The following is a 27,262-nucleotide window of genomic DNA, read 5'->3' as shown; positions in this document are numbered from 1 at the left end:
TCTGGGGAATGGGGTCTAAGACATTTTCCAGCCTGGTTTGTCCTGGGAACTGCTCAGAACCCACTAATGAATTCCATCAGTCATTTGGCTGAAGTGGCAGAACCAACACAACCAAAAAACCCCAGAATTATTTGAGTTGAAAGGGAATTTAAAGATCTCCTGCCAGGGGCAGGGACTCCTTCCACTATCCCAAGTTTTTCCAAGCCCCATCCAACCTGGGGCTTCCAGAGATGAATTTAAAGGGAATTTAAAGATCTCCTGCCATGAGCAGGGACATCTTCCACTATCCCAGTGTCCAATCTGTCCTTGGACACTTCCAGAGATGGAGCATCATCCCTACCATGAAAAAAACCTTTTAGTTAAAATGCATTTCACAACAACATCAATCCTTTATCTGACATTTATCATGACCTCTCAACCAGCAAATCTTGTCCCACAGCCCTCAGGGATGTTGGTCAGAAATTCCCAGCTATGTCTGCAAGGCACAAATAACCTGGTGCAGTGGAAGGTGTCCCATGGCAGGGATTGGGAAAAGGGTGATCTTACCTTACCCAAAACATCCTGAGGTTCTCAGATTCCCCAAAACATGTTTTATTTTTTTCTAAATACCCTTACATAAATAAATAAATAAATAAATAAATAAATAAACAAATTAAATTCTTTTTATTTAGCAGCAACACTGAAGAAAAAAAAAAATCAATTTTATTCCCTTCCTTGCAGCAAAGAGAGGTGAGAGCTTGTTCCTGGCACAAACTGATTGTGCCGTTTATTGTGTTAATTAAAAATCCCCTGTTTTTTATTTTTTATCACCTGATGGTGGAAAACAGGTGCAGAGCAAATACCTCTGACCCATAATTACTCCTGAGTCACCAGAACACTCATGAGATGCCCGTGCCAAAGTGAGCAGCCCAGACTATATTGACTGTTTGGGGTTTTATTTTCCTCTAACATAATTTGTTTGTTTCATTATCCAGTAAATCATAAAAACTCAATTAGTGCTTCAAATTTTACACTCCTGGCTCTCAGCTGCCTGTAAATACAGATAGTTTGTTGATTTCATTGTGCTCTGCTGGAAGGGGACTTTACATTTCATAAGGAATTTATATAAATTATATATAAGTTTATATACATGTATGAGGAAATACTAATCCTGGTTCTCCCTGAAATGAAGCCATAAACTCCTGTAATTTTCTTATCTTGCCCCACATTCAACATCAATTCTGACTTTTTCATAACTCTGGTTGGAATCTGTTTCTATTTTCAGCCCTGACTTCCCATCCCAGTGCTTTCATCTGGGGCTGACACATCCCAGGCAGCTCCGGAGATAATTTTTCCATCCTTGGATTTATCAAATCCTGCCTGTTTGGTGTGAGCAGTGAAGGAGAACTTGGGGAACTCCACATCTTTCCTTGGAGCTGACACCTCCCGTGGCACCAACACAGCCCCACATCACAGGTCAAGAATTCTTTTCCTTTTTTTTTTTTTTTTTTTTGTTTTTTGTTGGGTTTTTTTTTTTTTTTTTGGTTTTTTTTTTTTTTTTTTTGCTGTTCCAGCAGTTTATGGCCAATATTAACAAACCTCACTTGCTCAGGAAGTTCAAGCAGTTTTTCAAGCATTAAGGTATTTAAACATGAGATGAGCCCCGTGCTGTGGGACTTCACCACATGCCTCAAAGCTAATCCTCTGCTGGGTGGTGATGAACCTCAGCTGGCACTCAGATCCAGTTATTAATAACTGTTTATCACTCAACCAGGCCATGGTTTGGCTTGGAAGGCACCTGGAAGCCCATCCCGTTCCATGGACACCTTCCACCAGGTTGTCAACTGCCCTAAACAGGGCAGGGAGGAGATCCTGACCCAAATTCCACTTGCAGATGCTGGCAGGGGCTGGGAAACCACAGGAGGCTGGGAATGCCCAGTGGGTTTGCAGGGTGTGGGGTGAAGGGGAGCCTGTGTTCCACCCCAGAACAGCTGCCAGGTATCTCCAGCAGGACTCTGGAGGAGCTGCTGGGATGAAACAACATCCCTGAGCAGGAGAGAGAGAGAGAGCTGCTGCTCCTGCTGAATGTTTGCAAATCCTGAGTTCAAGAGGGATGGCAGCACCAGCTGGGCAACAGCAGCAGAGCCAAAGCCAGGGGAGAGCAGGGATGGAGCTGTTGAAATGTCAGCAACAGGGCATGGGAGGAATCCAGCCCCAGGGCTACCTACCACAAATCCCACAGCAGCAGCAGGAATCCAGTCCCACAGCTCCCAGATTTTCCTGCCCAGAGCTCCCAGATTTCCCTTCCCAAATCCCAAAGTAGCAGGAGAAATCCAGCCCCAGATCTCCCAGATTTTTCTGCCCAAATCCCACAACAGCAGCTGCAGGAATCCAGCCCCAGGGCTCCCAGATTTCCTTCCCAATCCCACAGCAGCAGCAGGAATCCAGTCCCACAGCTCCCAGATTTTCATGCCCAGAGCTCCCAGATTTCCCTTCCCCAATCCCACAGCAGCAGGAGAAATCCAGCCCCCAAGCTCCCAGATTTTCTTGCCCAGGGCTCCCAGATTTTCCTGCCCACATCCCACAGCAGAAGCAGTAGGAATCCAGCCCCAGAACTATCACATTTTCCTGCCCAAATCCCAAAGGAGCAGCAGCAGGAATCCAGCCCCAAATCTCCCAGATTTTCCTGCCCAGCTCCCACAGCAGGTGGGATATGGCCTGAGGGAGAATTCCATGAGTTCCAAGAATTCCATGAGCTCCAAAACAATGACAAGGAGCAGGGGAAGGGAAGGGTCTTGACCTCCCTGTCCAGAACAGGAGGGAGCAGAGGGAGCAAGGCAGGGAACTGGCAGAGATCTCCCACTTGGACGCTGCTCCAGGATGGGAAAAACATTGCAGAAACCTCCGATCTGTCACGCACCTCGCCGTGTTTTGAAGCCTCAGGGTCTAACTCATTGTTTCCTTTGTTGAGGTTTGCCTGTAGCGAGTGATTCCCTCATCCCTGCCTCCCCCTGGGGCTTGTTTGCTTTGGGACAGAGGGAGGTTCTGTTCTCTGCTCTTGGCAGGAACATCTGCCCCTCCACAGTGGGGGCAGCCCAGGGGCTGGGGGATGATGCTGTAGATCCCTTCCAACCCCAGCCAGCCCATGAACTCTGAGCCCTCAGCTTGGCCATGGATGCTGATGGAAATCCCTCTGCATTTTCAATGAGCTGAGTGCCCCAGGATGAGCTGGGGAGTGGCAGGGGAGGAATGGGGTGAGTTACTTGCTGTAATTCTGTCAGAATTGCACTTCCCTGCATTTATTCCTTCCCCTGGTGTTTACTCGTGGAGCTTTGCCATTTTGGGAGGATCTCGGTGGAGATCAAATGAAACTCAAGGCATGTGTTCCAAAAAGAGCATTTATTTAGTGGGCTTTTAGAATTTTCAAATACACAGATCTGAGTGTTGTGGAGGGGGAGGCACAAACATTTTGTTCACAGTCCCCTGCACTTCAGAAACACGGGAGCTCTGGGAAGTCCTGCAGTAAAACTCCTGGGCTGCTCTCCTGGAGATTCCAGGCACTTACTGGGGATAAACAACAAATCAGAAAGGTCCCAGGAGAGGCCCCAGGTGAGGAAGTGCTGTTGTTCCCAAGGAGGTAAGAGCTGGATCAGAGAAGGAAACAGCCACATGCTCCAGAAAATATGGGACACCTCTTGTTTTCAGGGAGAGCAGGCTTTGTTCCTTTGCTCAGGGAATGTTCCTTTGGTTCAGACCACTCTGTTCTTCACCTTTTCAAAGATCTGCATCACTTTCCCTGCTGGGATGCAGCCCTCCCGCACGATGGTGATGCCACCTGCCCAGGGGAGAATGAACACGTCAGGACAATCCCCAAAAGGGCACAGAAAGGAATTTTAAGTAACTTCTCTCACCAGCAAAACCACTCAAAATAAAATTGTGTGGAAGGACCAGAAACCAGTCAGAAAATGAAACCAATGAACACTGACCTCACACTTTGTCCAAGGGTTTGGTTTTCCACTAATGAATCCCTCTAAAATGTCAGCCCAGAGCCACCCAGGACACCTCAGCATGTGTATAACTGTGGGCAAGCTCCTGCACCACCCTGGTTGTGGTGGGAGGCAGCACCCATCCTCCTTCCAGAAGCTTCCACCTCCTTCCAGAATAACCCACCCTCCTTTCAGCATCCCCCACCCTTCTTTCAGCATCACCCACCCTCCTTCCAGCATCACCCACCCTCCCTCTCTCACACCATTTCCACCCTGACAAGGCAGATTTTCCTTGCACAACTGGGTTTGCCCTCCTGCCTTGCTCCCTGTCAACACAGAGGTCCTCCCAGGACATCCTTTGTTTGCTTCTCTTCATCAACATGTTTGCAAATGTCCAGGCACTCAAGAGCTGTTACTCTTGGAGCACTCTGTGCTGCCAGACTGATACTGGGAGAGGCATGGAAAGCTCCCAGGAAAACGCCAGCGCTGACACAGAGGGTGGTTCTCACACTCACTCTCATCAATCCTCGTGCAGTTGACCACAGTGGACGCCACCACCTCGTCAGACTCTCCATCACACAGAACACCCTCCAGCTTATGGCCAAGGCGCCTGTGAGGGGGGGAAAAAACAACAACAACCCTTCAAGGACCTGCTGTAACCTTGAGTGGAGGGTGCAGGGTGGCAGAGCGGGGTGTGGCAGCACAGTGGGCTGGGGTGGCCCTCACCTGATGACCATGTCGTGGTGGGTGCTGTCCACCTCCCCGCTGGGGTTGGCTGAGGTGATGGCCAAGGGCCCTGTCATGTCGATGAGGTGCACCAGCACCGCCAGGTCAGGCACTCTGATCATGATGCTGTCCTGGGTTCCCACCCTGCTGTATCCTGCCCCCACCCCTGGAAGCACAGCAGAGGATTGTTAGCCAAACCACGTATTAATGGCTTCTCTTATTTTTTGTTCTGCTTGCACTCAGAGTCAGGATTAAAGCTGGAGAGATGGATTTTTCTCGTTTGGACTTGGTTGTTTATTAAATCTTATCTAAACTACAGGGAGTTCTGTAGCATCTCTAGCTAACAAGCCAGAAGTGAGAAAATGGAGGTGGATCTGGTTAGTGACAAGGTCTTTTAAAGGTTAACTATCCAATTAAAAACTAATATCTATATTATTTATACTTTTGACCCAATAACCAAATACTTGTGACCTGCACTGGGGAACTTTTGATACAACCAAAAAATATCACCTAAAACTAAGAGAAGGAACAAGAAGGAAGAAGAGACAACACCCAAGAACCTCCATCTTGTCCCATACCCATACTATTACTATATTCTAAAATCCCAAATTCCAAACCCTTCACTATGTGATATCACACACTTCTATTCAACTCCACACCAGTGATCCCAACTCTATCACTCAAATTTGGAAGCCTTCTCCAAGGCCTCAAGTCAAATGCAGTGCTCTTTTGGGGTCAGTGTTAGCACAGAAAGTCCAAAACTCCCAGGTTTGAGGGTCCAACAGAGGATGTTGGCAGAGGCACAGCTGGCACAGCCCCTATCGTGGATCTTCTGCTCCCTTTGGAATTGTCCCTGCTCCATGCACCCAGCTGAACATGTCTTTGTGGATGTTCATGCCTGAGCAGAAATCTGTGATAGCATTTTGGGGTCCAGCTGGGTGAAAAGGGAATGATTCACAACTGGAGACATCCCAGCTGCTTCCACAGACTCAGGATCTCCCCATATCCCAAATCTGACTTCTGTGACTACTGCCACTCTCCAACACCTCCCTCTGCCTATTAAATGTGGGCAACTCACAGAATCCACTGAGCTGGAAAAAACCCCTTGAGATCCTCAACCCCAACATGACCCTGTCACCCAGACCATGGCAGCAAGTGCCACATCCAGCCTTTCCTCAGACACCTCCAGGGATGGGGACTCCAACATCTCCCTGGGCAGCCCCTGCCAACAACCAACCACCTTTTCTGGGAAGATGTCCCAGGTCACAATGTAAAGATGTGACCAAAAGTGTGGATTCTATCACCATCTGCTGAAACCAGTGATCCTTATCTCTGTGGGAGATAATCTTTGTTAACGGCCCATCTTTAAACCAGCTGGGGCAGTGACCCTGGTCTCTGTGGGATATCTCCTATTAATGGGCCATCTTTAAACCAGCTGGGGCAATCATCTTTATCTTCCCACAGCCCATCCTCCCTCCAGGAGATATCTCCTGTTCAGGACCATTGAGTCCCAGGGCATGACTGATAAAATTCCATCATCCCACTGGGAGATGCTCCAGCCGGGGGAGGAGCCAAGCCTTTCCTACCTAGATAAAAACTGAGATTTGAGACACCAGAGCAGCCTTTTCTACTGGACTCCAGAGGACAAGAGCTACCAGACCCTTCTACAGGATCTCTTGTTTCATCTGGACTGCTACCACCACCCTGACTAGTGGGGTGTTAGGTTGTATTCTGACTCTGTCAGTGGTTTTTCTTTTGTACTATTGCATGTATTTTATTTTTTCTCTTTTTTTTTTTTTTTTTTTTTTCCTATTACATTGTATTTCTGACTTGGATTGTCTCACGGGTTTTGCTTTCAAAACCTTTGCAGGAGATTTTTTCCCCTAATGCCCAACCCTGGTGCAGATTCAGGTTGTGTCCTGTCTTCCTGTTTTCTGGGAGCAGATCCCAAATTCCCCTGCTGTGCCCTCCTGTCAGGGAGTTGTGCAGAGCCAGAAGGTCCCTCCTGAGCCTCCTTTTCTCCAGGCTGAGCCCCTTTCCCAGCTCCTCACAGGATTTATGCTCCAGCTCCTCCAGTTCCCTCATTCTGTGCTGTTTCCAGGCATTCCCAGGAGCCAGGGCTGAGGTGAATCAGCCCAGTGCTCACAGTGCCTGCCTGTGCTGGGAAGGCAGAGAGGATGAGCAGGATGACCACGGAGCCCTCTCATCTCCTGGGTGCCCCACCCTGGTTTGCTCATTCCTGGTGAACAGCGGGGGGCTTGGCAGACAGGGGGACCCTCCCAGGCTGAGGAGCCTCCCTTGCTCTGCTTAAAGAGCTCATCCTGCTGGCTCCTGCTCCTGGTGAGTCACTCCAGCTGATCAACACCCTCTGCTGAACATCCTCCAAAGCATCTGGCAGATCCAGGGGGGATTTCTTGGAAGAAAGCCACCGGAATCTCTCCCCATCACATCCCAAGTGGAGTTGGGATTGCAGACCTGAAGTGCTGAAAACATGAAAGGGGGGCAGGAGGATTGTGTTGAAAATATGAAAGAGGGACAGGAGGGTTGTGCTGAAAATGTGAAAGGGAATGGAAGGGTCATGCTGAAAACATGAAAGGGGGACAGAAGAGTTGTGGTAAAAACACAAAAGAGGGATGGAAGAGTGGTGCTAAAAACACAAAATGAGGATGGAAGGGTCATGCTAGAAACACAAAATGAGGATGGAAGGGTCATTCTGGAAACATGAAATGAGGATGGAAGGATCGTGCTGCTCATCTCACCCAACTTCTTCAGCCACTCTCCCTTCTGGATGATGCAGCCAATGCCACCAGGATAAACATTTTCCATGAATTCCCAGAGCAGGGGGCTGATGGGTGGAGCAGCTGCTCGCAACTGCTCCAGGTTGGAAATGAAGATGCAGATGGGCTTCTCTTGAGGCCTGTCCTGGAAAGAACAGGGGGAAAATGATGAAGAATGAGATGAAGAGGGAAAGTTTGCCTGGAGAAGCTTGAAGCCTGCTGGGATCCTGGTTTATGTATTTCCCCAGGCAGGGAAGGTGCTGTGTCTGCACAAATGCTGAGCTGTGATGGATGCCTGTGGTGATTTGTAAATATTTTTTAAAAATTTTAAAGTAGCAACCTGACTAAATTGTTTCTTCATGCAATTAATATTTTTTAAAAATTGTAAAAGTGTTCATAAAATTTTATTCTGATTCTTACTATTTTTCCTTATTATTTCTAATAATCCAAGTTTTCTTTATACCCTTTAAAATTTAAACCCATTTTACCATCCTGCTAATTCTATCTCACAGCAAAAAAATAAATAATTAGTTCTAATAAACACGCTAACAATTTAATCAACGCAAAGCCCACAACATAAATCAGTACATTTGCCAAAAAAATTTTGAATTAAAAAACCTAAACCACTACAATGCCTCAGCTCAGATCTGGGCAAATTAAAAGAGGAAACAGAGCAGCAGGCTGCCCTTGGGAAGTTCTGGGTGCATCCAATTCCCCCTCTTTAAGCACATTCATCGCAGGGATAATGATGCTCTGCTCAGTATCAGCATTTTTGGGATCTTACACATCAGGGGTTTGATTTTTTTCCACATTTCTGCTGGTGTAAAACAAGGTTAAACACACAAATTTGTGTGGGATAAGGGACAGAGAACTCAACCCCTTGCAAACCAACACCTCCATTATCCCCCCCTTATTTCACCTCCATTTATCATTGGAATAAATTCAGTGTAAAACCAGCGGTGGAGATGGAGGGGAAATAAAACAAGCTCACAAAGTCATGTCATTTCAGTCCTCAACTGACATCAGCTTCAGTGGAGCCAAATGACTCAGGAACTGGGCATGTATTTACATTCTGTTTGTATTCCCTCATCGGCAGGGAAGGTCAGCACTAGCACCAGGGCAGCGCAGAAGAGACATCCTTTGTGATGATCTGTTATGGTTATTTCTCCAGGCTAGCCAGGAAATTGCCTCATGGACAGCAGACAGGGCCAGGCTGCAAAAGCTGCAAACTCTGGGGCTGCTTCCAGCTCTGAATGGCTCCAAAAGTCTGGGGGAATGCAGCCCTGGGATTCTGATTCAGCACTTTGTAAGGCACCGAGGACAAACACAGGTTTGGACCCACTTGTGAGTGGCTGTTCCTGCTTGGGGTTGTGTCGTTGGATACTACTGGGAACTAGCAAAAAGCAGCCTTGAAGCCTTGGGTTTCTTAGCCTGCTCCAGGACAAGAAGTTATAACAATGATTAAACACCTGCAGGGTGTGAGAGCCATGTGAGTCTCATGATATTTTGCAGAAAGCATGATTTCAAAGAGGTGTTGCCTTCTTGGACCAATGAGTCTTTTTTATTCTGTTTTGCATGTATTACCCTATATATGTTTACTTTTTCTTTACTTAAAGCCCTCTCTCTCTTTTGCTTCTCCATTACATGAGGAATTATGTTGCATTATCCTTTTTGCTGCTCTCCTATAGCCTAAAATGCAACAGGGTTGTGCTTTGTCCATCCCCAGGGATATCACTTGCCTAATTCCCACTGCTCCAGCCTGGAACAAGGGGGCTGTACCCTGGTTTGCTCAGAAAATTGTCCCTGATGCTCTGGTGTGGCTGCTCATGAACTCTGCCCTATGAGTCATGGGACAACCTCAAACCAGGAGCTCCGCTTTGACCCTCATGGACAGGACACAGAGCCAGGCAAGAGACATCCCTGAATTCCCACCTTGATCCTATAGACTTTCTCGATGGCTTGAGGGTGTTTGCAGGAGGCAGCCAGGGCGTACACGGTGTCTGTGGGCACCCCACACACGGCCCCCGTGTTCAGCAGCTCTGCAATGGTCCTCAGGCCACTCGTGAGGTGGGACTTGGGGCAGACACAGGGCAGGGGCTCCTCCCTGTCCTTCCTGGAGCTCTGGACCTGCCAGGGATCAGGAAACAACAAATAAGCAAAAATATGGAACACAGATTTCACCACTGTGCCGTGGTCCCTTGACAGCAACTCAAGGGATGCTTCTCCCAAAATAGGGGAGGTGAATTCAAGTTATTAAAGTCAAAGAGAGCAGGTCAGGGTGGGTATTTCAACTAAAACATCCTAAGGTTAGAGGAGGTTAATCCCACACAGCACAGCTTCCCAGAGAAATGGATGCTCTCCAAAGTGACCTAAGGAAACTGCTCGGGAATCCAAAATCCAGACAAGGATGGAGTTTCAAGTGCATTCCCATGAAATGCTGATTCATTGGAAATGTTTCTCTGCAGCAGGAATTGAAGCTGTCAGATCCATCACCCTGGATTGGGGGAATTGCCCAGGTCAGACACACCAGAAGACAGAAGGAGTTTGAAGTTAAGGAAAGATGGGGAATTCTTACTGTCCAATCTGAGAAACTTCTTAAACCCCTTGCTCCCAAGGTTGTGGCTTTAAAACTCCAGTCTATGAGGAATTCCTAAACTGGGGATGGCTGATTCCACAGCAGCAAGATGGGAGCCTTGTGCACATCCCTGTCCCTTCTCCAGGGTAATTCCTGATGGAAGAGAGCTCATTTCCAGCTCACAGCTCCCTACAAAAATGCTGTGACCAGGACTTTGAACAGCACTAAAGGATTCAGCAGAAGGGGAATTCCATGGGAATCTGAACTGAAGGCCCCAGAATATCCACTCTGAGCTCCAGCACTACGCCAGGATCTCTTACTGTGAGCAGAGGAGGTCCCATCACCAGCAGGTCCTTCCCAAACATGCAGTTGGTGAGAGAGGCTGCAGCTCCATAGAAGCAGATGATGCTAAGGATGCTCAACACCACAACTGCAAAAAAACCCCAAAAGATTCAGAGGCAGGGAAGGGAGATTGAATCCCTGTCCCTACAGGGATTTAACAATGTGGATGTGGCACTTGGGGACAGAGTTTGTCAGCACTGTGGGAATGGTTGGACTCAGTCACTTGGATTTCATGATGCTGTGGTTTTATTCTGTGGTGACAAAGCCCTGGTGGAAAAGCTCCTGCTAATCCCCTTGTTACAGCACTCCAGGGAGTTAAAACTTGAGTTGTCACTCAGCAGAGGCAGAGCTTCAGCAGAACTCCAGGTATTGACAGTGGTGGCACGTTCAGCTCATCCCACACCCCAGGGAGCATCCACTGGAAAGTGGAGCTGGACAGAACCTCTAGAGGTGCTCTGATTCAGCAGAATCGGGTTTATTTGGAAGCTCAAGGCCCTGGGGGTAACAGGAGGAAAGATTTCCTTTCAATCATCCTGCACACACTCCAGACTTTGAGGGGAAGAGGAACACTCTGCTTGATTTTCCCAAGCCAGGACCCACTCTCTGCACTCTGGGGGTGAAGGTTTAATGCTCAGGTTCCCCTAGAACTCACTTTCAAATGGCAAGGGGAGGTTCTCCAGTGTAAAGAGCAGAAAACAAACGGTCAGGAGCTCCATGGCCAGGGTCAGGCAGAGCAGCACCACGTTGAAAGAGGAAGCTGTGGAAAGAAACACAAACAAGAGGGACCCACATCAAGCACAGCCTGTAAAACATCCATGAAGCAGCAGAAGAGTTCCTAAATCAACTGAGGCTTGTTTGATTGAACCAAGCAGCCCCAGCTCTGATTTCCCTGTCCATGGAGGAACAAAGAGGCACAGCCAGGATCTGCTCAGCCCTCAGGTTCCACGGACACGCTGCCAAACCCTTGATCTGCCAGGACACTGTGCTCACATGGAAAACACTTCCCCGGCAGCCAAGCGAGTTCTGATTTACACCAGCTGGGCTGGAGTGTGGCTGTGGATGGGTGCCAGTGCACTGAACACTTTCACCTGATTTGATCCTTTTATTTTCTTTGAAATGTTCTTCCATTCCCTTGGGGCTGCTTCTCCTAAGCCCAGCTCAGCTTCTGTTACTGGCTGTGGGCAAAACATCTCCGTTCTTGCTTCATCAGAGCTGAGCCTCCCTCACTGGTGCATCTCCATCACGGAGCAACCACAGGAGGATTCATGATCTGACCCCGGACGCCCCTCAATAAACATCCCACGTGGTTCTGAGACTTACCCAAAATGATTAAAAAAGCATTGAGCACCAAAAAGGTGACAGAGCCAGCGGTGAATCCCTCGGTGTTCCCCGCCCCCATGTCCAGCAAGTGGCCTGAAAGAGGAGCAGCACATCTGGTTATGAGCAAACCACGGGGAGCAGCGTGGCAGGAGAGTGGCAGAGCCTCAGATGGGATTCCCACAGCTCCAGGTGATGGATGGTGGCCTCCCAAAAACCCTCCCTCACCGACACCTGCTGCTGCTGCCATGCAAAACGAGGTATTAACTGTGGGACTGGTGACAGCTATCCAAAAAAGGCTCTGGATTTTACCTCCAGCTTGGAATACTCAAGGCCTGGCTGGATACTTGGGCAGCTCCTGCCACACATCTGAAGCCACAGCTTTAACTTTCCTCACAGGTGCTCATTTTAAGAGCTCCTGGCACGGAGGCTGTGTGAACACTCTGCCCACCTGGAGCAAAATGCAGCTTTTAAAAGCAGGCTCAGCTTCCCAGAGTTTTTTCGTAGCTGTGACCAGCTGGGATAGACTTCTCCAGGCTCCTAAAGGAGAAATCCAGAACCTGGAGTCTCTCAATGCCTAAAAGCATCGCCTGAGTTGTTATTCTGAGGTAACAGCCCAGAGCCTGCCCTGTCTCACAATGTTTTTGCAGGGAAATCTTGGCTTTTATTGGAGTTGAAGGCACAACTTGGACTTCTGGAGCTGACAGCACCAAGTGCCCGCAGCAATGGAGTGCAAACCGGGGTGATTTGTGAATTATCTTTTTCTAAGGAGGAACACCAGCAAACCTGATGCCATTGCCTCTTCTGAAAGAAGGGATCCCATTGAAAGAAAGCAACCTGAAACCCCCTAACCCAGGAACTACCCCTTGCTTTACCTGCCAGCCGCAGCCAGGTCCAGGCTGCCCAGAAAGCAGTGTAGCAGAAGGGGAGCACGGACCCAAACCTCTTCCCTCCTTGCACCTGGATCCGGCACACGAAGAGCTGCCCCAGGGCTCCGGGGATGAGCACGGAGGGGATGGAGAGCTGCTGCCTGCCCGGCTGCCCCGCGCCGCCCCGCACGGCCGCGGCCGCAGCCAGGCCATTGCAGATGTAGAACAGAGAGTCCGGCACGGCCGCGCCGGTGCTGCTTGGGATGTCCTTGGAGCTCCAGAGCCAGGTGTGGACAACCCCCAGCGTGGCTTGGAGGGCTGAGCTGGACACGGCCTGGGGTCCCACAGGAATCAGAGGTTTCTCCCCGATGGAGTTGATGAGGCTGGCGAAGGTGGCGTAGAGGGAGAGCGCGGCGCTCAGGCTGCAGGCGGCCCCCAGGAAGGGCCGAGCCCCTCGCAGTGGGATCTGGTGGATGAAGGCCGAGGTGAGGAGGATGAAGGAGGCGTTCTGCAGCATCTCCAGGGTGTCTTTGTGGGTGGACAACACAAGCAGCAGGCAGGTGGCGGCCAGGAAGAACCAGGCTCCGAACATTCCTATCCTGCTGTCCTGAGCCGCCGGCAGGCCCAGGAAGGTGCTGAGCACAAACTCCTCCCAGGACATCACCAGCCAGAGCAGGCTGTGCACGCCAAACTTGGTGGTGTGGTAGCCATCCCCTCGCAGGTAGCTGTAGAAGCTGGAGAGCAGCTGGCAGCTGGAGATGATGGAAACCCATGCTGCTCCCACACAGAAAGTCTCCACGTAGCCAAAGAAATAGAAGGCAAAGATAAAGGGGGACACGGTGTCGCAGATGTTCCCCAGCGCCATTGGCTCCGCATACTTGGTGTTCTTCTTCTTTTCCTCCCCGAGGGCCTTGGAGGAGCTTTTCTGTGCCGATCCCAGCAGCAGGATGTTGAAGAGGGGGTGCCCAAAGCCGGGCAGGACGTACCTCTGGGTGATGCCCTTGAGGAGCAGAGCCACGGCCCCATAGAGCCCGCACAGGACAATGCCCAGCTCCAGCACTCCGGACACCACCAGGGCCCAGTCCCCAAAGAGAGCCACGGCCTCGAAGCCCAGAGCCAGCGCAATGGCCCCAAAGATGAAGGGCATGATGTAGTTGACAGTGGCTGAGCAGAAGGACAGGATGAAGGAGATGGTGATGTAAGCCACCAGCCCAGCCACGGCGCTCTGGCTGGCTGAGAGCGGGGCAGTGCCGGTGGCCAGGAGCTGGCTGGCATTCCCAGAGGGAAGGGTTGTGTTCTGTGGGGAGGGGAACGTGGCTGACAGGACCTTGGTGGCCCCGTAGCTGCTCCAGAGAGCAGAGAAAGTGAGGAAGGCCGCGCCTCCGAGGTGGTCGTACTTGCGGAAGGCGAGGAATCCGGCCAGGAGCTGGACAAAGCCGCCGATCAGGATGAGGTGGACACCTGAGGGTCATGGGTGAAGCCAAGCACAGACAGGCTGGAGCTGCAGGAATCTCTAGGGCACACCCCACGCTGTGGCCTCTGCCTGCCCTTCTTCCCACCTTTGTGGGGCATTTCTGTGCATGGCTCAGTGTGGTGAGCAGGCCCCAAGGATATTTTGGATCCAGCAGGGAGTGGCACACGGAATAGGTGGCCCAGTGGCTGGGGAAGGAGGAGCACCCACCCCCAGGAGCACACACGATGGACACAGCCCATGTCTCCCCACCATCCCACCAAGCAGTGCCCATTGCACCACCCTCAAAAATCTTGGGGGACATCCAACCCCCCCCCCCCCCCCACTCTGAGCAGCAGCACCCACCTGCCAGGACCTGCTCTGCTGCCCGAGGCGCCAGGCCGGTGGTGGCCACGGTGAAGTTGTGCAGGCACAGCAGGAAGGCGCTGACCACATTGCCCAGCAGCCCCAGCACGCCGGGCTCGCTGTAGAAGACGGCGGCGAAACCCTCGGCGCTCGCCATGGCCCTTCCAGACAGGACAGCAGAGTCTGCCCTCGCCCCCACAGCCTCCCCTGGGCCTCCTGGAGTGAGACCCTCCACCTCCAGATCTCTATGGCACCAACTCCAGAGCTTTAGGCTGCTACTTCATCTGGTTATCTACTAAATAAGCAAAGCAGCTAATAGTTAAAAGGTTATTTATTACAAAGCACATCAGTCTCTAAAGGCAATGGCAAAGCAATGGCAAAAGCAGCAGCAATAAGTGAGTGGCTAGAAGCCAGAATGGCTGAAAGCACCAACTCTCCCAATATAAACTCTTATACAGGATTATTCCTACAAGCTGAGACACAAACTCAGACCATCACTCCTTAACCTATTAGAATTCTGGTTTCTTAGCACACCAGGTTACATATAGAACTACTCATACAATCTGTCTTGTTCTATCTAAAAAATGTCAGCAATATTCTTACTGTAGCTCTATTGTGTCTAAGTTCTGTCTACAGCTGTGGGCCTGGAGCCTCTATTGAGGATATCAGTGTGTTTCAACCTTCACTAGAACACTCACTGCTACTCTGGAATCTAAAATCTTTCACTTACTAAATAGCATTAGTATCACCCTAAAACTTATTAACCTACTTCTACTTAAATGTCTAATTTACGTGTGAGTGGCTTAATATACATCAACCCATCCAAAGTCTTTAATTCAATCCCTGCACTCTGATTTCTCCCTGAAGAATTCAGAGAGACCCCTGACTCACTGACTCCAACACTGGCCAACCTTCATGGCTGTGCCCCTGCCCACGAGCTGGTGCCAGGCTCAGGTGTTTCCATGTCCCTCCCCTCTCCTCTCCACAGACAAAGGCTCCATTTAAAGCACCACTTGAGGTGCCTACTTTCCGCATCCCTCTCCAGAAAAAACACACACAGCCCATTTAGGCGACCAGGATTCCTGGCAAAAACATGTTTAGGTGCCCCAAAGCGCTGCAGGTGGTGGTGATGGTTGCTGTCCCCTCTTCTCCAGGCTGCTGGAGATGGAGAGGCATGAATAGCCCAACACAAACCAACAAACATCCAGACGAAACCCACAAGGTATTTTTGAGCCGTTCCAGGACATTTCTTATCCACTGTTGCAGACAAACAGGGCAGGCACGGTGCACACACACACACAGTCTCCCTTCCAGATGGAATTTTCCAGCTTTCTTGAAACCCCAGTGACTAAATAGGCTATTTTCAAACCCTTCATATTTCTCCCATGAACTCGTCTGTTTGCAGGCTGCCCCCACGTTTCCACTCCTCGGCACTCCTGGGTACCAGGAGCTGAAGTTTTCTCTCTGGAGGGTTTTGTTGGGAAACAAAGATGAAAATAAAACAGCAATGTTCTTGTTATTTGGGTATTTTTAGAATATTTGGTGAGCTAAAAAAGCTGGAAAGGGAGAAGGTGATGTATGCTGCTGTCAGCCATTCCAAAGAACCCTTTGGAAAGGGAGGAAAGCTCCACTATTGTTAGGGGGAGTGAGGAGGAGGGAAGGAGCACCACCCAAAGAAAAATAATATGGGAATAATAGCAAACCTAAATCCCAGGATAACATGAATCCTCAGCACAGATTTACATTTTGCAAACATCAGTAGCCTCTGGACAGTCTTGTTCTGCTAAAAGCCCCATGTTTTCCTTTCTCCATTTGTTCTAAAGGATGTCATTTCCCCAAAGGAAGAAGGATGAAGGATAAATCAACTCCAACAGCTCCAAACTGATCCAAACATCAACCTTCATCAAATAAGGAAAGGCTAAAAATCTCCCAGCAAAGCTTGGGGAGCAATGAATTATTCAATTGCTTGGTTGTGCTGAAGGTTGAGATTTTGGGTTCAGAGAGGGAGATGCAGCAAATCCCAGTTCTCAGGGAGGAAAATTCCCTTTCCTGTCAAGGCACTGCCTTTAAGGAATGCTATGCCCTTGGGCAGAGCTGAGCCTGTGGATCCCACAATTTTGCCTCTTTTATTGTTCTAAATGACACTTCTATATAAAGAAGCAGCTTGGTTTAAATGGTTATACTTGGAAATGAGCCACAAAATTAAGCTGTTCCAGATGTTTTGCCCTGAAACAGCCCAGGCAGTGGCTCAAAGACAGGCTCAGAGCCCCTGCTTGGAGAGGGTCCCAGGAAGGGGTGAGCTGGGATTTGGGAGTGAGATGGGCTGGCCAGGAGACTCCTTGGCTCCCAGCAGCAGGTTTTTAATTTGCCAGAGCTCATTTTGTTGGTGTTTGCTGCATGACTGGCCTGCAACAAAGAGCTGGGACTGGGGAGGGATGGATGGACACAACTCACAGGGGTGTTTTCCTCTTCTTCCAGTGGGAGAAGGGAGGAAGGCAAACCCCAGAAGATGCTGTCAGGTGTAAAGGGGAAGGATGTGAGAGGATTCAGCCCAAGATATGGAAAAGGAGGAGGAAAAGGAAGGTTTGGGGTTGGAACCAGCTGCAGCTGAACCCACTGCTCACACCCACCCCACAAACACCAGCCCAGACTCGTGGTCCCTGCCCTGGGACCAGTTCACAGCTGGGCATTGTCCCAGGACACATCAAACCAGGAAAATCCTCCTGGTGATTCTCAGGAGCAGCAGCACCAAGGGCTGCACTGAGCCTGGAAAAACGAGGCTCAGCAGAGTAATCCCCAGGGGGTTTCTGATCAGATATTCCCTGGTTTGGCTCTGGGATAACCCAACCCAAGGGTGCTGTCACTGTCCTTAGGGATCCATTTCTCCACATGCACCAGAGCCCTGGTGGTGTGACAGAGGCAGGGGAGCAGATGGAAAATCCCTCTGTGCCCCAGGTGGGATTAGCAGCTGTCTGCACACCCAGAGCACCAGCAGCACATCCACTGTCCAGGAAACCACGGGCTGGAGATGTCCCCGTGCTGAGGAGCCACCTGGGCACCTCCCAGAGGGATGTGGATGATCCTTCCCCATTGCTCAAACCCCTCACAAAGCCACAGCCACACCCTCCCTCATCCTGCCCCCTCCACCCCTTTCCAGGAAAGCTCATTCCCATCTCATCCCCTTTCCCTGGGGCCGTCAGACTTTGCAGGAATCACTCTGTGCATCCACTGCTGCTTCTCCATATTAACAATATTAGCAAGAATACTCCAGGATGCTGGAATTCCATCCCCAGGAGGCTGGAGGAAGGCTCCCCACCCATGGGACACATCCACAAACATCAAACCATTCCCTTTCCCTTTCCCTTGCCATCAGTTTTCCATCCCACCTTGTTAGTGATAACAAACATTTCCAGACCTCTGAGGAAATGCTGCCTGCCTCCAGATAAACATGGAAAGAGAACAAAATCCATTTTGGATAAACACACTGCAGGATGAACAGTGCAAAGCCACAGCACACAGCTGGATTTCACATCACAGCCCTGCCTCTCCCCTGGTGCAAACCAGCACAGAATTGCCAGGGATGCATTGCTGCAACAAAGGTCTGCATGGGGGTTAGCAAAAAAATCCAATTTTACACAAAGGTGTGCCCCACCAGGCTGATATTTTGCCCAAAATAATAAATGTCCCCAGGTTCCACTGCTGGGCAAAGCAAGAAGCTGTGGCATTTCCCCAAAACCCAAACATTGCTTTGGGAAGGAAAGCTCCCAGTTCCCTGGAAGCTCCAGGGCACACTCCCAGTCCAGTGACCCACAGAGCTGGAGATGGAGAGGAAGGAGAGCTGGGAAAGACTCAGCCAAACACCCAAACACTGAAGGCATTCAAGAAAAGCAGCCAAGAAAACCACCAGTGCCTCACTTCTGCCTCTGCAGCTGGATTTACCTGCTGTGGTGACACTTCAGCTCAATGGAAGGATGCTCTTGTCCCTCTCATTTCCTGGTGAATCCCACTTTTATAGTCCTCCTCAGGAGGAGGAGCCTGCAGCCAGTTGCTTCACCCATTGGCACCTGAGGCATTTTGGAGACAGGAGTTTCCTTGAACCTTGTCAGTTATTGTCTGAAATCTTGATTTATTTCCTGAAACGGGGGGTGGGGAGGGGTTTCCCTCCAAACCACCCCTCCTCATGGATTCCCCCCACCCTCTGGCTCCCCAGGGGCTGATGTCATCCCCCTGGAAATTCGGTTGCACAAAACAGAAAGCAAATTGCCTTTTGGACGCAGATATAAACCCTGCCACCAGCACCTTCCAGCCACACACCTCTGCCATCCCTCACTCGGAGCACAGCAAGCCGGGAATGGCACTGGGAAGAGCAGCCATCAGCATGGTCTACTCCACCTTGCAGGTAAAACCCTTCCATGCAAACCCTCCCCATCCCTGAGCTCGCATTTTGCACTTTAAGGAGGAAACATCTTTATCCGGGTGGTTCCTCTGCTGGCCCAGCTGAGCGTGGCATGAAAGCTGCCTCAAAATGAACAAATCCCAATTTTCACAACCACTTCATTCAGCTGCTGACCTTTCCCTGCCATCCTGCTCCTTCCATGTGTCCCAAATGCTCCCTGGACCTGTTGGTGTTGTTATTGGGATGTTCTCCGTGGGTTTTGCTCCTCGTGCCCGCTCCAAGCTCGCTGTTGGATCTCATCTTTGCAGGGCTGCTCAGGCTCTGCTGCCCCTTCAGCTCTGTGAATTTATTTCCCTGGATGTTCTTGGCATCCCTGCTGGACACAGCTTCGGAAAATATTTTTTTTTCCCCTCCTTTAAGTGCATCGTTACTTTTACGTGCTCGTTTGATCTGTGAGCTTCTCTCAATGAGAGGCACGACCAGAAAAAACTCCAAGAAACCTTCCAGTGACAAATTCCCTCTCTGTGTCTCTCCTCCAGAAATCCCAGAAGTTTTTGGCAAGCTCTCGGCAAGTGCACAAAACTGCTGCCCACGGTTTGTATCCCTCAGCATTCCCCATCCTTTCCTAGCAGGCATCCCAAAATAATCACGGCAGTGCTGGAAAAGAAGGTTCAGATCAATCCTCACACTTTTGGAAAGCAAAACTTCCAGATGTTTGGGAGTCCTGAGGTGCTTTGTGCCCTCCGGGGGTAAAAGACCAGGAGTAAAAATGTGGATTGTTAGTCCTGTGCTAAACCAGAACTTTAACTGGTTTAGAACCAGACTTTCCAAATTCTTTGATGGCAAATTTGAGATGTTGAAAGGGTGGCTCAGATCTTTAACTGCTCCACTTGTCATTGCTTCCTAATTCCACCTGAGCCTGTCCTGGGCATTGCCTGGAGAGGTTCATGGATCTCCTGCTGTGCCTCCAGCACTGCCTAGCTTTGGCTAAATTAACCACAGCTTGGCCATGTAGACACTTGGTCTATTTTGTCTCTTAAATTTGTCTATTAACTGATTTTAAAATATGTTCTTGATCTATTATGTTTCTTAACTTCATTCTAAAAGTTTTCATGGTTTATTATAACTTTATTTTAAGTTTATTAACTTCTTTTAACTTCTTCATTTATTGTAAGTTTATAATAGGTTTACTAACTAATTTTAAAATATATTCTTAGTCTATCATCTGAATTTATTTAAAAATGAGTTATTAGTAAAAGGAATGTTGCTTAATGAGACCAGAGGACAAGAGAAATAATAATCCACAGGGATTTATTTGTCCTGCATCAAATTTAATTTTTTAATGAACTCCTGTCACACCAGAAGGAAAAGCCAGGAGTCAGGGAACACCTTTAGCTAAAGGGTTAAAAAACCCCAAAACACTGCCTGCTGAGGTGACAAAGAGCATTTGATACCGGGGAGGAACCAATCCAGCTTTTCTGGGTGCTGAGTGGTTGGAGAAGATTTTCCTGCAGCCTCTCCAAGCCCTGAGAGCTCCGGGGGGAGCCGGGGGGACCCAGGGGTGCTCCAGGGAGAACCGGGAATGATCGGGGGGAGCAGGGGATGCTTTGAGAAGAGCCGGGGATGCTCTGGGGGTACCCGAGGATGATCCAGCGAGACTCGGGGATGCTCCGACAGGAGCTGGGGTTACTCCGGGGGAACCCAGGGATGTTCCGGAGCAACCAGGGGATGCCTTGCGGGGACCCGGCGATGATCCAGGAGGAGCCGGGGATGTTCTGGAGGGAATCGGAGAGAGAGGATGCTCTGAGGGGACCCGGGATAGTCCGGGGGATGGTCCGGAGGGTGCTCCGAGGAGAGCCGGGAATGCTCCGGGGGAACTCGGGAATACTCCTGGGTGATCGGGAATGATCCAGGGGGAGCCGGGGATGCTCCTGGAGCACCCGGGGATGCTCTGAGGTGACCCGGGGATGCTCCGGGGGGAGCCGGGCTGGGCTGGGCAGCGGCGCCCGAGCTCTGGGTGCCGGGGTTGCTGTCCTCGGCAGGAAAATGTTCTCCCGGTGAGTCAGGCGGTGATGGCATTCCCAGCTGTGTTTACAGGAGGCTCAGACTGGGCTCGAGGTGAGCCCGAACGCGAGCCAGCGCTCCGTGAGTCACTGATGTGACATTTCGGGATGAATCCAAACCAGGGAAATTAGCGAATGGTCATTTCATTAATTGCCGTGTTTGCTGTTCCAAAAACAAAGCCTCTTGTGTACCTGATGATCTGGATGAGTTTTCCCCTTGGTGCAAAGTTTTATTTAATTTTTTCACCTGTAATTCATTTAATATAGAATTTAACTCAACTTTATCTCCATCTGTGTGTGCACCTTCACATCCTTTCATAAGTAAATATATGGATTTGCCATCCTGCAAATGTTGGCTACACGGAATTTTATTTTTCCTGCTCTCCTGTGCACTCTCAAATTAACAGTATAAATTTTAAAAGCAATAGAAATTTAATAGCAAATTAATATCTATTTTAATTTAATTTAAATAGCAATTCGAATTCTATGAATTATAAGTATAATTACATTCATTATATCCTGTATTCTACTTCTAGAATACAGAGTTTTATAAATTATAAAATACTATATTAATTTTTAAAATATTATATATTAAAATTAATATCCATAATAACGATCTATATATAAGCTGAATAAGGCAATTTGTCACTGAAATTAAAACATACAATAGACACAAATTGGGTATTTTCTGTGGAATTTTAACTTATTTTTAATGATACTCCTTTGGAGTATGTAGGGCTTAAAAACTTTGGTGGCTGAGTCAAGACACTTCAGTGCCTTGTAGGATGAAACATCTGGATAAATCCAGGCTCGAGGTCAAGTCCTGCTTTTCAAAAAATCATGGAAGTTTTAGATTTCTGTGGTCTATTCCTGCTCTGCCTTTCCTCTGGATAAAGGGACATAATTTGGGTTGACACCTCCCAAAAAAAAATGATTATTGGAACCCCAAGGTGATGGGGTGGGGCTGAGCTCTGTGGTTTCTTCACTTGAACTTTCTGGAAACCACCCCAGGAGAAACACAGAGCATATGTGGAACACAAAATTTTCTATATAGATAAAATATATATATTTATATCTAGGATCAGAGAGAAAGGATGGGATGTAGCTGCCAACAGATGGGAAGAGTCCTTGAGTTGTCCGATGACAGACTCATCTTTGATCCACTGGGGAGAAAGAGATCCCAGAGTCTCTTTAGGAAAGTCACTTTTTATAGTCCTTTTCCAAAGCCAGTGGCCTCTGGCCAAAAGGTGAGGAAATTTATGGACTATTGGATGTGGAGATCATTGCTCCAAGGAACAGGTGCTGGAACAGGACACTATAACCAGCACCCTGCTGAGAGCAGCACAGCTACAGACAGACAGTCCTGGGCAAGCACCAGGCACAGCTACAGGCAGCCCTGGGCAAGCATCCACCTTAGCCAGGCCAGAACTCAGGTCAGAGTGAGTGGTGGGTCCTGGGTCTCAATCTCTGATGGTCATGGAGTAGATCAGAGAAACTTCAGCCCGGCCCTTACCCACTGTCTTTGTCCCCCGGTGTCCCCTGTGCAGTGGTGGCCCGGAGCGCCCCGGACGAGTCCGTGACCGGCAGCTTCGCCTCGTTCATCCACGGGGCTCGTCCCGAGCACCTGTCCCAGACCGTGCGGCAGCGCAGCAAGAGGATGATCCTGGACAGCATCGGCGTGGGGCTGGTGGGCAGCACCACCAGGGTGTTCGACATCGCGCTGCGCTACTGCCGGGTAGGGACAGCCCTGCTGCCACCTCCAGGCCACCTCTGGGGCCACCTCTGGGGCTGCTCCCGGCCCCTGCTGGCCCCAGGGCTCCCCCGCCATTCCCTCCTTCCCGCAGGAGCTGTACTCCTCCGTGGCTGTCAGCTCTGTCTATGGCAAGCCCGGGGTGAAGCTGTCCCCGACCCTGGCTGCCTTCACCAACGGCGTGGCGGTAAGGCGAGTGCTGGGGATCCCTGCTCAGCCTGTTTCCAAGGGGGTTTGGGGCTCCTGGCTTTTCCAAGGGGTATCTGGGCTTTTCCAAAGGAATTTGTACTCCTGGCTCTTCCAGGAGAATTCGTGCTACCAGCTTTTCCCAGGGGGTTTGTGCTCCCAAATTTTCCCACGGGAATTGTGCTGCCAGATTTTCCAAGGGGAATTTGTGCCTACTGCTTTTCCAAGGGATTTGTGCTCCCTGCTTTTCCCAAGGGAATTTGTGGTCCCAAATTTTCCCAGGGGTATCTGTGCTCATGGCTTTTCCAAGGGGAATCTCTGCACCCGGCTTTTCCAAAGGGAGTTTGTACTCCCAGATTTTCCAAGGGGATTTGTGCTCCCCGCTTTTCCCAGGAGAATTTTTGCCTCCTGCTTTTCCCAGGGAATCTGTGCTCCCTGCTTTTCCCAGGGGAATTTGTGCTCCCAGATTTTCCAAAGGGAATTTGTGCTCCCATTCCTTCCAGGGGAATTTGTGCCCTGTGGTGCCAGGAACTAACATTCCAGGGAACAGAATGTCCCTGACGGGGGGACAAAAGCCGTGAATCTCCTGGTTTTTAGAGGAGTCCTGGGGACACTAACTGGAGATTTAGGCAGAATTCCCTCAGGAATGTTAGCAGGGAGCCCTCATTCCCTCAGTGCCCAGCCAGCACAACCCCATCTCTGCTTCCCTGGCAGACTCATTCCATGGATTTTGATGACACGTGGCACCCTGCCACCCACCCCTCTGGGGCTGTGCTCCCGGCTCTCCTGGCAGCTTCCCAGATGCTCCCTCCCAACACCAAACCAAACGGCCTGGAATTCCTGCTGGCCTTCAACGTGGGCCTGGAAGTGCAAGGGAGGCTCATGCACTTCTCCACCGAGGCTCACGACATTCCCAAAAGGTAAAGCTCCTCTTCCTCACCGAGGATGGAGAGGGTTGGAGAGTCTGGGTTTTTAAATGTAAAGCCAAGTTTAAGTCTAGTTTAATTTAGCTTTACCCCAGGGTAAAGCCTTACTGAGAGCCACATGGCAGAGGTGATTTCACCATGAATTCATTTGATGATTTCCAGGGATTTTGCCTCAAAAATAACCTTCAGGAGGGCTCCCAGGGAGTCTGAAGTGCCAGGGCAGGATCCCAGCACCAAGCAGTGTCCTGGTGTGATCCAGGCAATGGAATCAACCAGGAGCTGTTCCTTGGATGTGTTTGAGGCTGAATTATTTGTCTGAGGGGTTAAAAGTTTGGCTGTGTGGACACAAGCCATGGCACCTCCTGGAGAAAGTTGCTTTTTAGAGATGCTGAGCTCACCTTTATGTTTCTGAGGAGGTGTCAAGGAGAAACTCAGCTTTTAGACTAAATTTATGTTAATTAACTCCAAATTTAGAGTTAAACTAAACTCTAATAAAACTCTGATTTTAAAGTTAATTTATTAGTTAAAATTCATGGTTAAATTTTGGGTAAGGTGAATCCCACCCACACCAGAGCCATGAGAGAGTTCTGCTTTCTGCTGGATCATTAATTTTCCATTAATTTTTCCATGGGAGAATTGCTTTGGCATTATCATGCCCCTGATTTTCCATTAACTTTTCCATGGGAGAATTGCTTTGGTGTTACCTTTATCCTGAATTTTCCATTAATTTTTCCGTGGGAGGACCGCTTTGGTATTACCATCTCCTTGATTTTCCATTAATCCTTCCATGAGAGGAATGCTTTGGTGTAACCCATATCTCTCATTTTCCATTAATTTTTCCGTGGGATGAATGCTTTGGTGTTACCCATGTCCTGAATTTCCCTTAATCCTTCCATGGGAGGAATGCTTTCATGTTACCCATATCTCTCATTTTCCATTAATTTTTCTGTGGGAGGAATGCTTTGGTGTTACCATGCCCCTGATTTTCCATTAATCCTTCCATGAGAGGAATGCTTTGGTGTGACCCATATCTCTCATCTTTCGTGAATCCTTCCATGGGAGAAATGCTTTGGTGTTACCCTTGCCCTGATTTTCCATTAATCCTTCCATGGGAGGAATGCTTTGGTGTGACACATATCTCTCATTTTCCATTAATTTTTCCATGGGATGAATGCTTTCATGTTACCCATGCCCTGTTTTCCATTAATCCTTCCATGAGAGAAATGCTTTGGCATTACCCATGCCTTGGATTTCCATTAATCCTTCCATGGGAGGAATGCTTTGGTGTGACCCATTCCAGGCACCCAGGGCTGCTCACTCCTGCCATCCCCCTGCAGGTTCCACCCTCCCTCTGTGGTGGGCACCCTGGGCAGTGCTGCAGCCACGGCCAAGCTGCTGTCCCTCAGCTCTGCCCAGTGCTGCCACGCCCTGGGCATCGCCGCCTCCCTTGCCGGGGCGCCCATGGCCAACGCCGCCACCCAGGCCAAGCCTCTCCACGTTGGGAATGCCACCCGCCTGGGCTTGGAGGCTGCTCTGCTGGCAGCCCGAGGGATGGAGGCCAACCCCTTGATCCTGGATGATATTCCTGGCTGCTCGGGGTTCAGCGCCTTCTACAGCGTCTACCACCCCAAACCGCTGTCGGCACCCGGAGAGCACCACCAGTTCCTCCTGGAAAAGCAGGATATTGCCTTCAAGAGATTCCCAGCCCACCTGGGCATGCACTGGGTGGTGGATGCTGCTCTGTCCGTCCGGAATCTCTTCGTCAACTACGCGGGGTCCTTCTCCCCGTCACTGATCCGCACCATTGTGCTGAAGATCCCGGTGTCCAAGTACATCAACCGGCCCTTCCCCAGCTCGGAGCACCAGGCGAGGCACTCCTTCCAGTTCAATGCCTGTGCTGCCCTGCTGGATGGCGAGGTGGGCCTGGGCTCCTTCTCCGAGAGCAGCATCCAGCGGCAGGAGCTCAGGGAGCTGCTGGGCAAGGTGGTGGTGGAGCACCCTGAGGACAACGTGGCCAACTTTGACAAGATGTACGGAGAGGTGGCCCTGCTCCTGCACAGCGGGGACATGCTGACAGGCAAATGTGACACTTTCTACGGCCACTGGAGGAAGCCCCTGAGCAAAGAGTCGCTCCTGAAGAAGTTTCGATCCAACGCCTCCCACGTGCTTCCAGAAGAAAAAATAGAAGCCATCATCACTCTGGTGGACAACCTGGAGAACCTGTCAGACAGCTCCCAGCTGGCCTGCAGCCTGTGAGGGGACAGCGTGGGGGCTTGGTGAGGGGCTTGTCCTGATGAAGCTGCGATTCCTTTCTTCATTGGTGCTTTCCTATTGATTCCCAAGGACAGGGAAGTTCCCACCCCTTCCAGCAGATCATTCCAAAGAAACACACGAGGTAGGAGGTGTGTCTGGACTAGCACACTGAGTAAACTCCAACTCTTGGTTGATGCTTGCTGAGGAGCTGAAAGATCACCATAAGTATAAAGAAAATTCCTATGGAAATCTCTGAGAATCCTCGAATTCCAGGAGAAATGGTGCCCATGCATTTCTTACAACTGGATCTAAGTCTTTCTGTGCAGGACGCCGAATCTGGGAAGAGGAGGAGGTTCAGCTGCAGAGCCTGTGCTTTTCTCTGTGCTCCTCTGGGCACTTCTGAGATCAGGCTCAGGCAGTCCCACTGGCCACAGGAAAAATCCATCCTTGCTGTGAGCAGTCCTGCCTGCAGGACTCCCCAGCAGAGAGGGATTCTTTTCCTTTCTGGTAAAAGCCTCGTGTTTCTCCAGCAGATGAGAACTCAACATTTCTCCACATGAAACACTGAGATTTCTGATCCAAAGAGCTCCTTCCCAATATGATCATGATAAAATTGTGGAATCTGCTGTGGGAATTAGGATTATGGGAATTAGGATTCAAAAGGGATGAGATGGGAGCAGACAAGAAGGAAAATCCTTTTCTCTTGCTGGTTGTGGTTTGTGCAGGGAACGAACCATCCAGAAGAAAACTGTTTTTCCACCTGTTAATCAACTGTCCAATATTCATAGTGAATCTTGCTGAATAAAGAACAGAATTAAATTCATTTTCTCCATAAAGATTTAATGCTGCATTATGTAAACCATCAGTTTTAATTGGAATCCTCACAATGCAGAAGTTTTTCCAATAGATGGGGAGCAGAGGTTGGGGACAGGGACAGCTGGATTGCTGGCCTTTGGTTTCTCCAAGGAAAAGAGTTGAGCCCCACAAGTTGTTTTTCCCAGAGACAGCAACAACCATCAGCCAGAAAAGTCTCCAGTGCTCCAACACCATCACTCCAAGAGACGTTCCTCCATCACCAACACATTCCAAATACTCACTAAACTTCCATGACAAGTTTTGAATTTCCTGTGGTTAGGGCCAGGTGTGAGAGCCCCAAAAGTGTCATTCCACGTTTCACCCTCCAGTGAACAGGAAGGGCACAGAGCTGTTGTCCTCCAGGCCAGCCAGCAGCTCAGCCCTTAAAGGAATCAACAGAGCCAAGGTGGGCTCCAGTGGAGGGAGCAAAACCTTCTCCCATGGGG

General features: G+C 49.8%; 2 protein-coding genes across 2 annotated transcripts; one reads left to right on the top strand and one right to left on the bottom strand.

Moving 5' to 3' along the window:
• Window positions 1-3,361: 3,361 nt before the first annotated feature.
• On the bottom strand, window positions 3,362-18,351 carry LOC306808491 (uncharacterized protein). Its single transcript, XM_079319128.1, has 11 exons — window positions 18,327-18,351; window positions 14,388-14,548; window positions 12,578-14,032; window positions 11,706-11,798; window positions 11,038-11,142; window positions 10,364-10,473; window positions 9,401-9,595; window positions 7,451-7,613; window positions 4,692-4,857; window positions 4,481-4,575; window positions 3,362-3,814 (listed from the first exon to the last, which is right to left on the bottom strand). Exons 2-11 carry the CDS (start codon window positions 14,542-14,544, stop codon window positions 3,729-3,731), a joined length of 2,625 nt encoding a protein of 874 aa, XP_079175254.1. The 5' UTR covers window positions 14,545-14,548; window positions 18,327-18,351; the 3' UTR covers window positions 3,362-3,728.
• A 266-nt stretch (window positions 18,352-18,617) lies between these two features.
• On the top strand, window positions 18,618-26,169 carry LOC306808496 (cis-aconitate decarboxylase-like). Its single transcript, XM_079319138.1, has 6 exons — window positions 18,618-18,786; window positions 19,323-19,377; window positions 22,394-22,581; window positions 22,691-22,783; window positions 23,497-23,702; window positions 25,046-26,169. The coding sequence occupies exons 1-6, from the start codon at window positions 18,739-18,741 to the stop codon at window positions 25,962-25,964; spliced, it is 1,509 nt and encodes a 502-aa protein (XP_079175264.1). The 5' UTR covers window positions 18,618-18,738; the 3' UTR covers window positions 25,965-26,169.
• Window positions 26,170-27,262: the final 1,093 nt, after the last annotated feature.

This window comes from Erithacus rubecula, assembly GCF_903797595.1.
Source record: "Erithacus rubecula genome assembly, chromosome: 15".
Classification (NCBI taxonomy): domain Eukaryota; kingdom Metazoa; phylum Chordata; class Aves; order Passeriformes; family Muscicapidae; genus Erithacus; species Erithacus rubecula.
The sequence above is the reverse complement of the archived record's forward strand: the minus strand, read 5'-3'. Positions and strand labels throughout refer to the sequence as shown.

Bases quoted from the DNA above. Each gene is read 5' to 3' on its own strand.
- LOC306808491 (XM_079319128.1), bottom strand. From the start codon at position 14,544: ATGGCGAGCGCCGAGGGTTTCGCCGCCGTCTTCTACAGCGAGCCCGGC. The intron at 9,596-10,363 runs GTAAGAGATCCT...GATCCCTGGCAG, and splicing joins TGGGACCTCCTCTGCTCACA to GTCCAGAGCTCCAGGAAGGA. The intron at 7,614-9,400 runs GTGGGAATTCAG...TGTTCTTTCCAG, and splicing joins AGAAAGTCTATAGGATCAAG to GACAGGCCTCAAGAGAAGCC.
- LOC306808496 (XM_079319138.1), top strand. From the start codon at position 18,739: ATGGCACTGGGAAGAGCAGCCATCAGCATGGTCTACTCCACCTTGCAG. The intron at 19,378-22,393 runs GTTTGTATCCCT...TCCCCTGTGCAG, and splicing joins GCACAAAACTGCTGCCCACG to TGGTGGCCCGGAGCGCCCCG. The intron at 22,582-22,690 runs GTAGGGACAGCC...TCCTTCCCGCAG, and splicing joins TCGCGCTGCGCTACTGCCGG to GAGCTGTACTCCTCCGTGGC.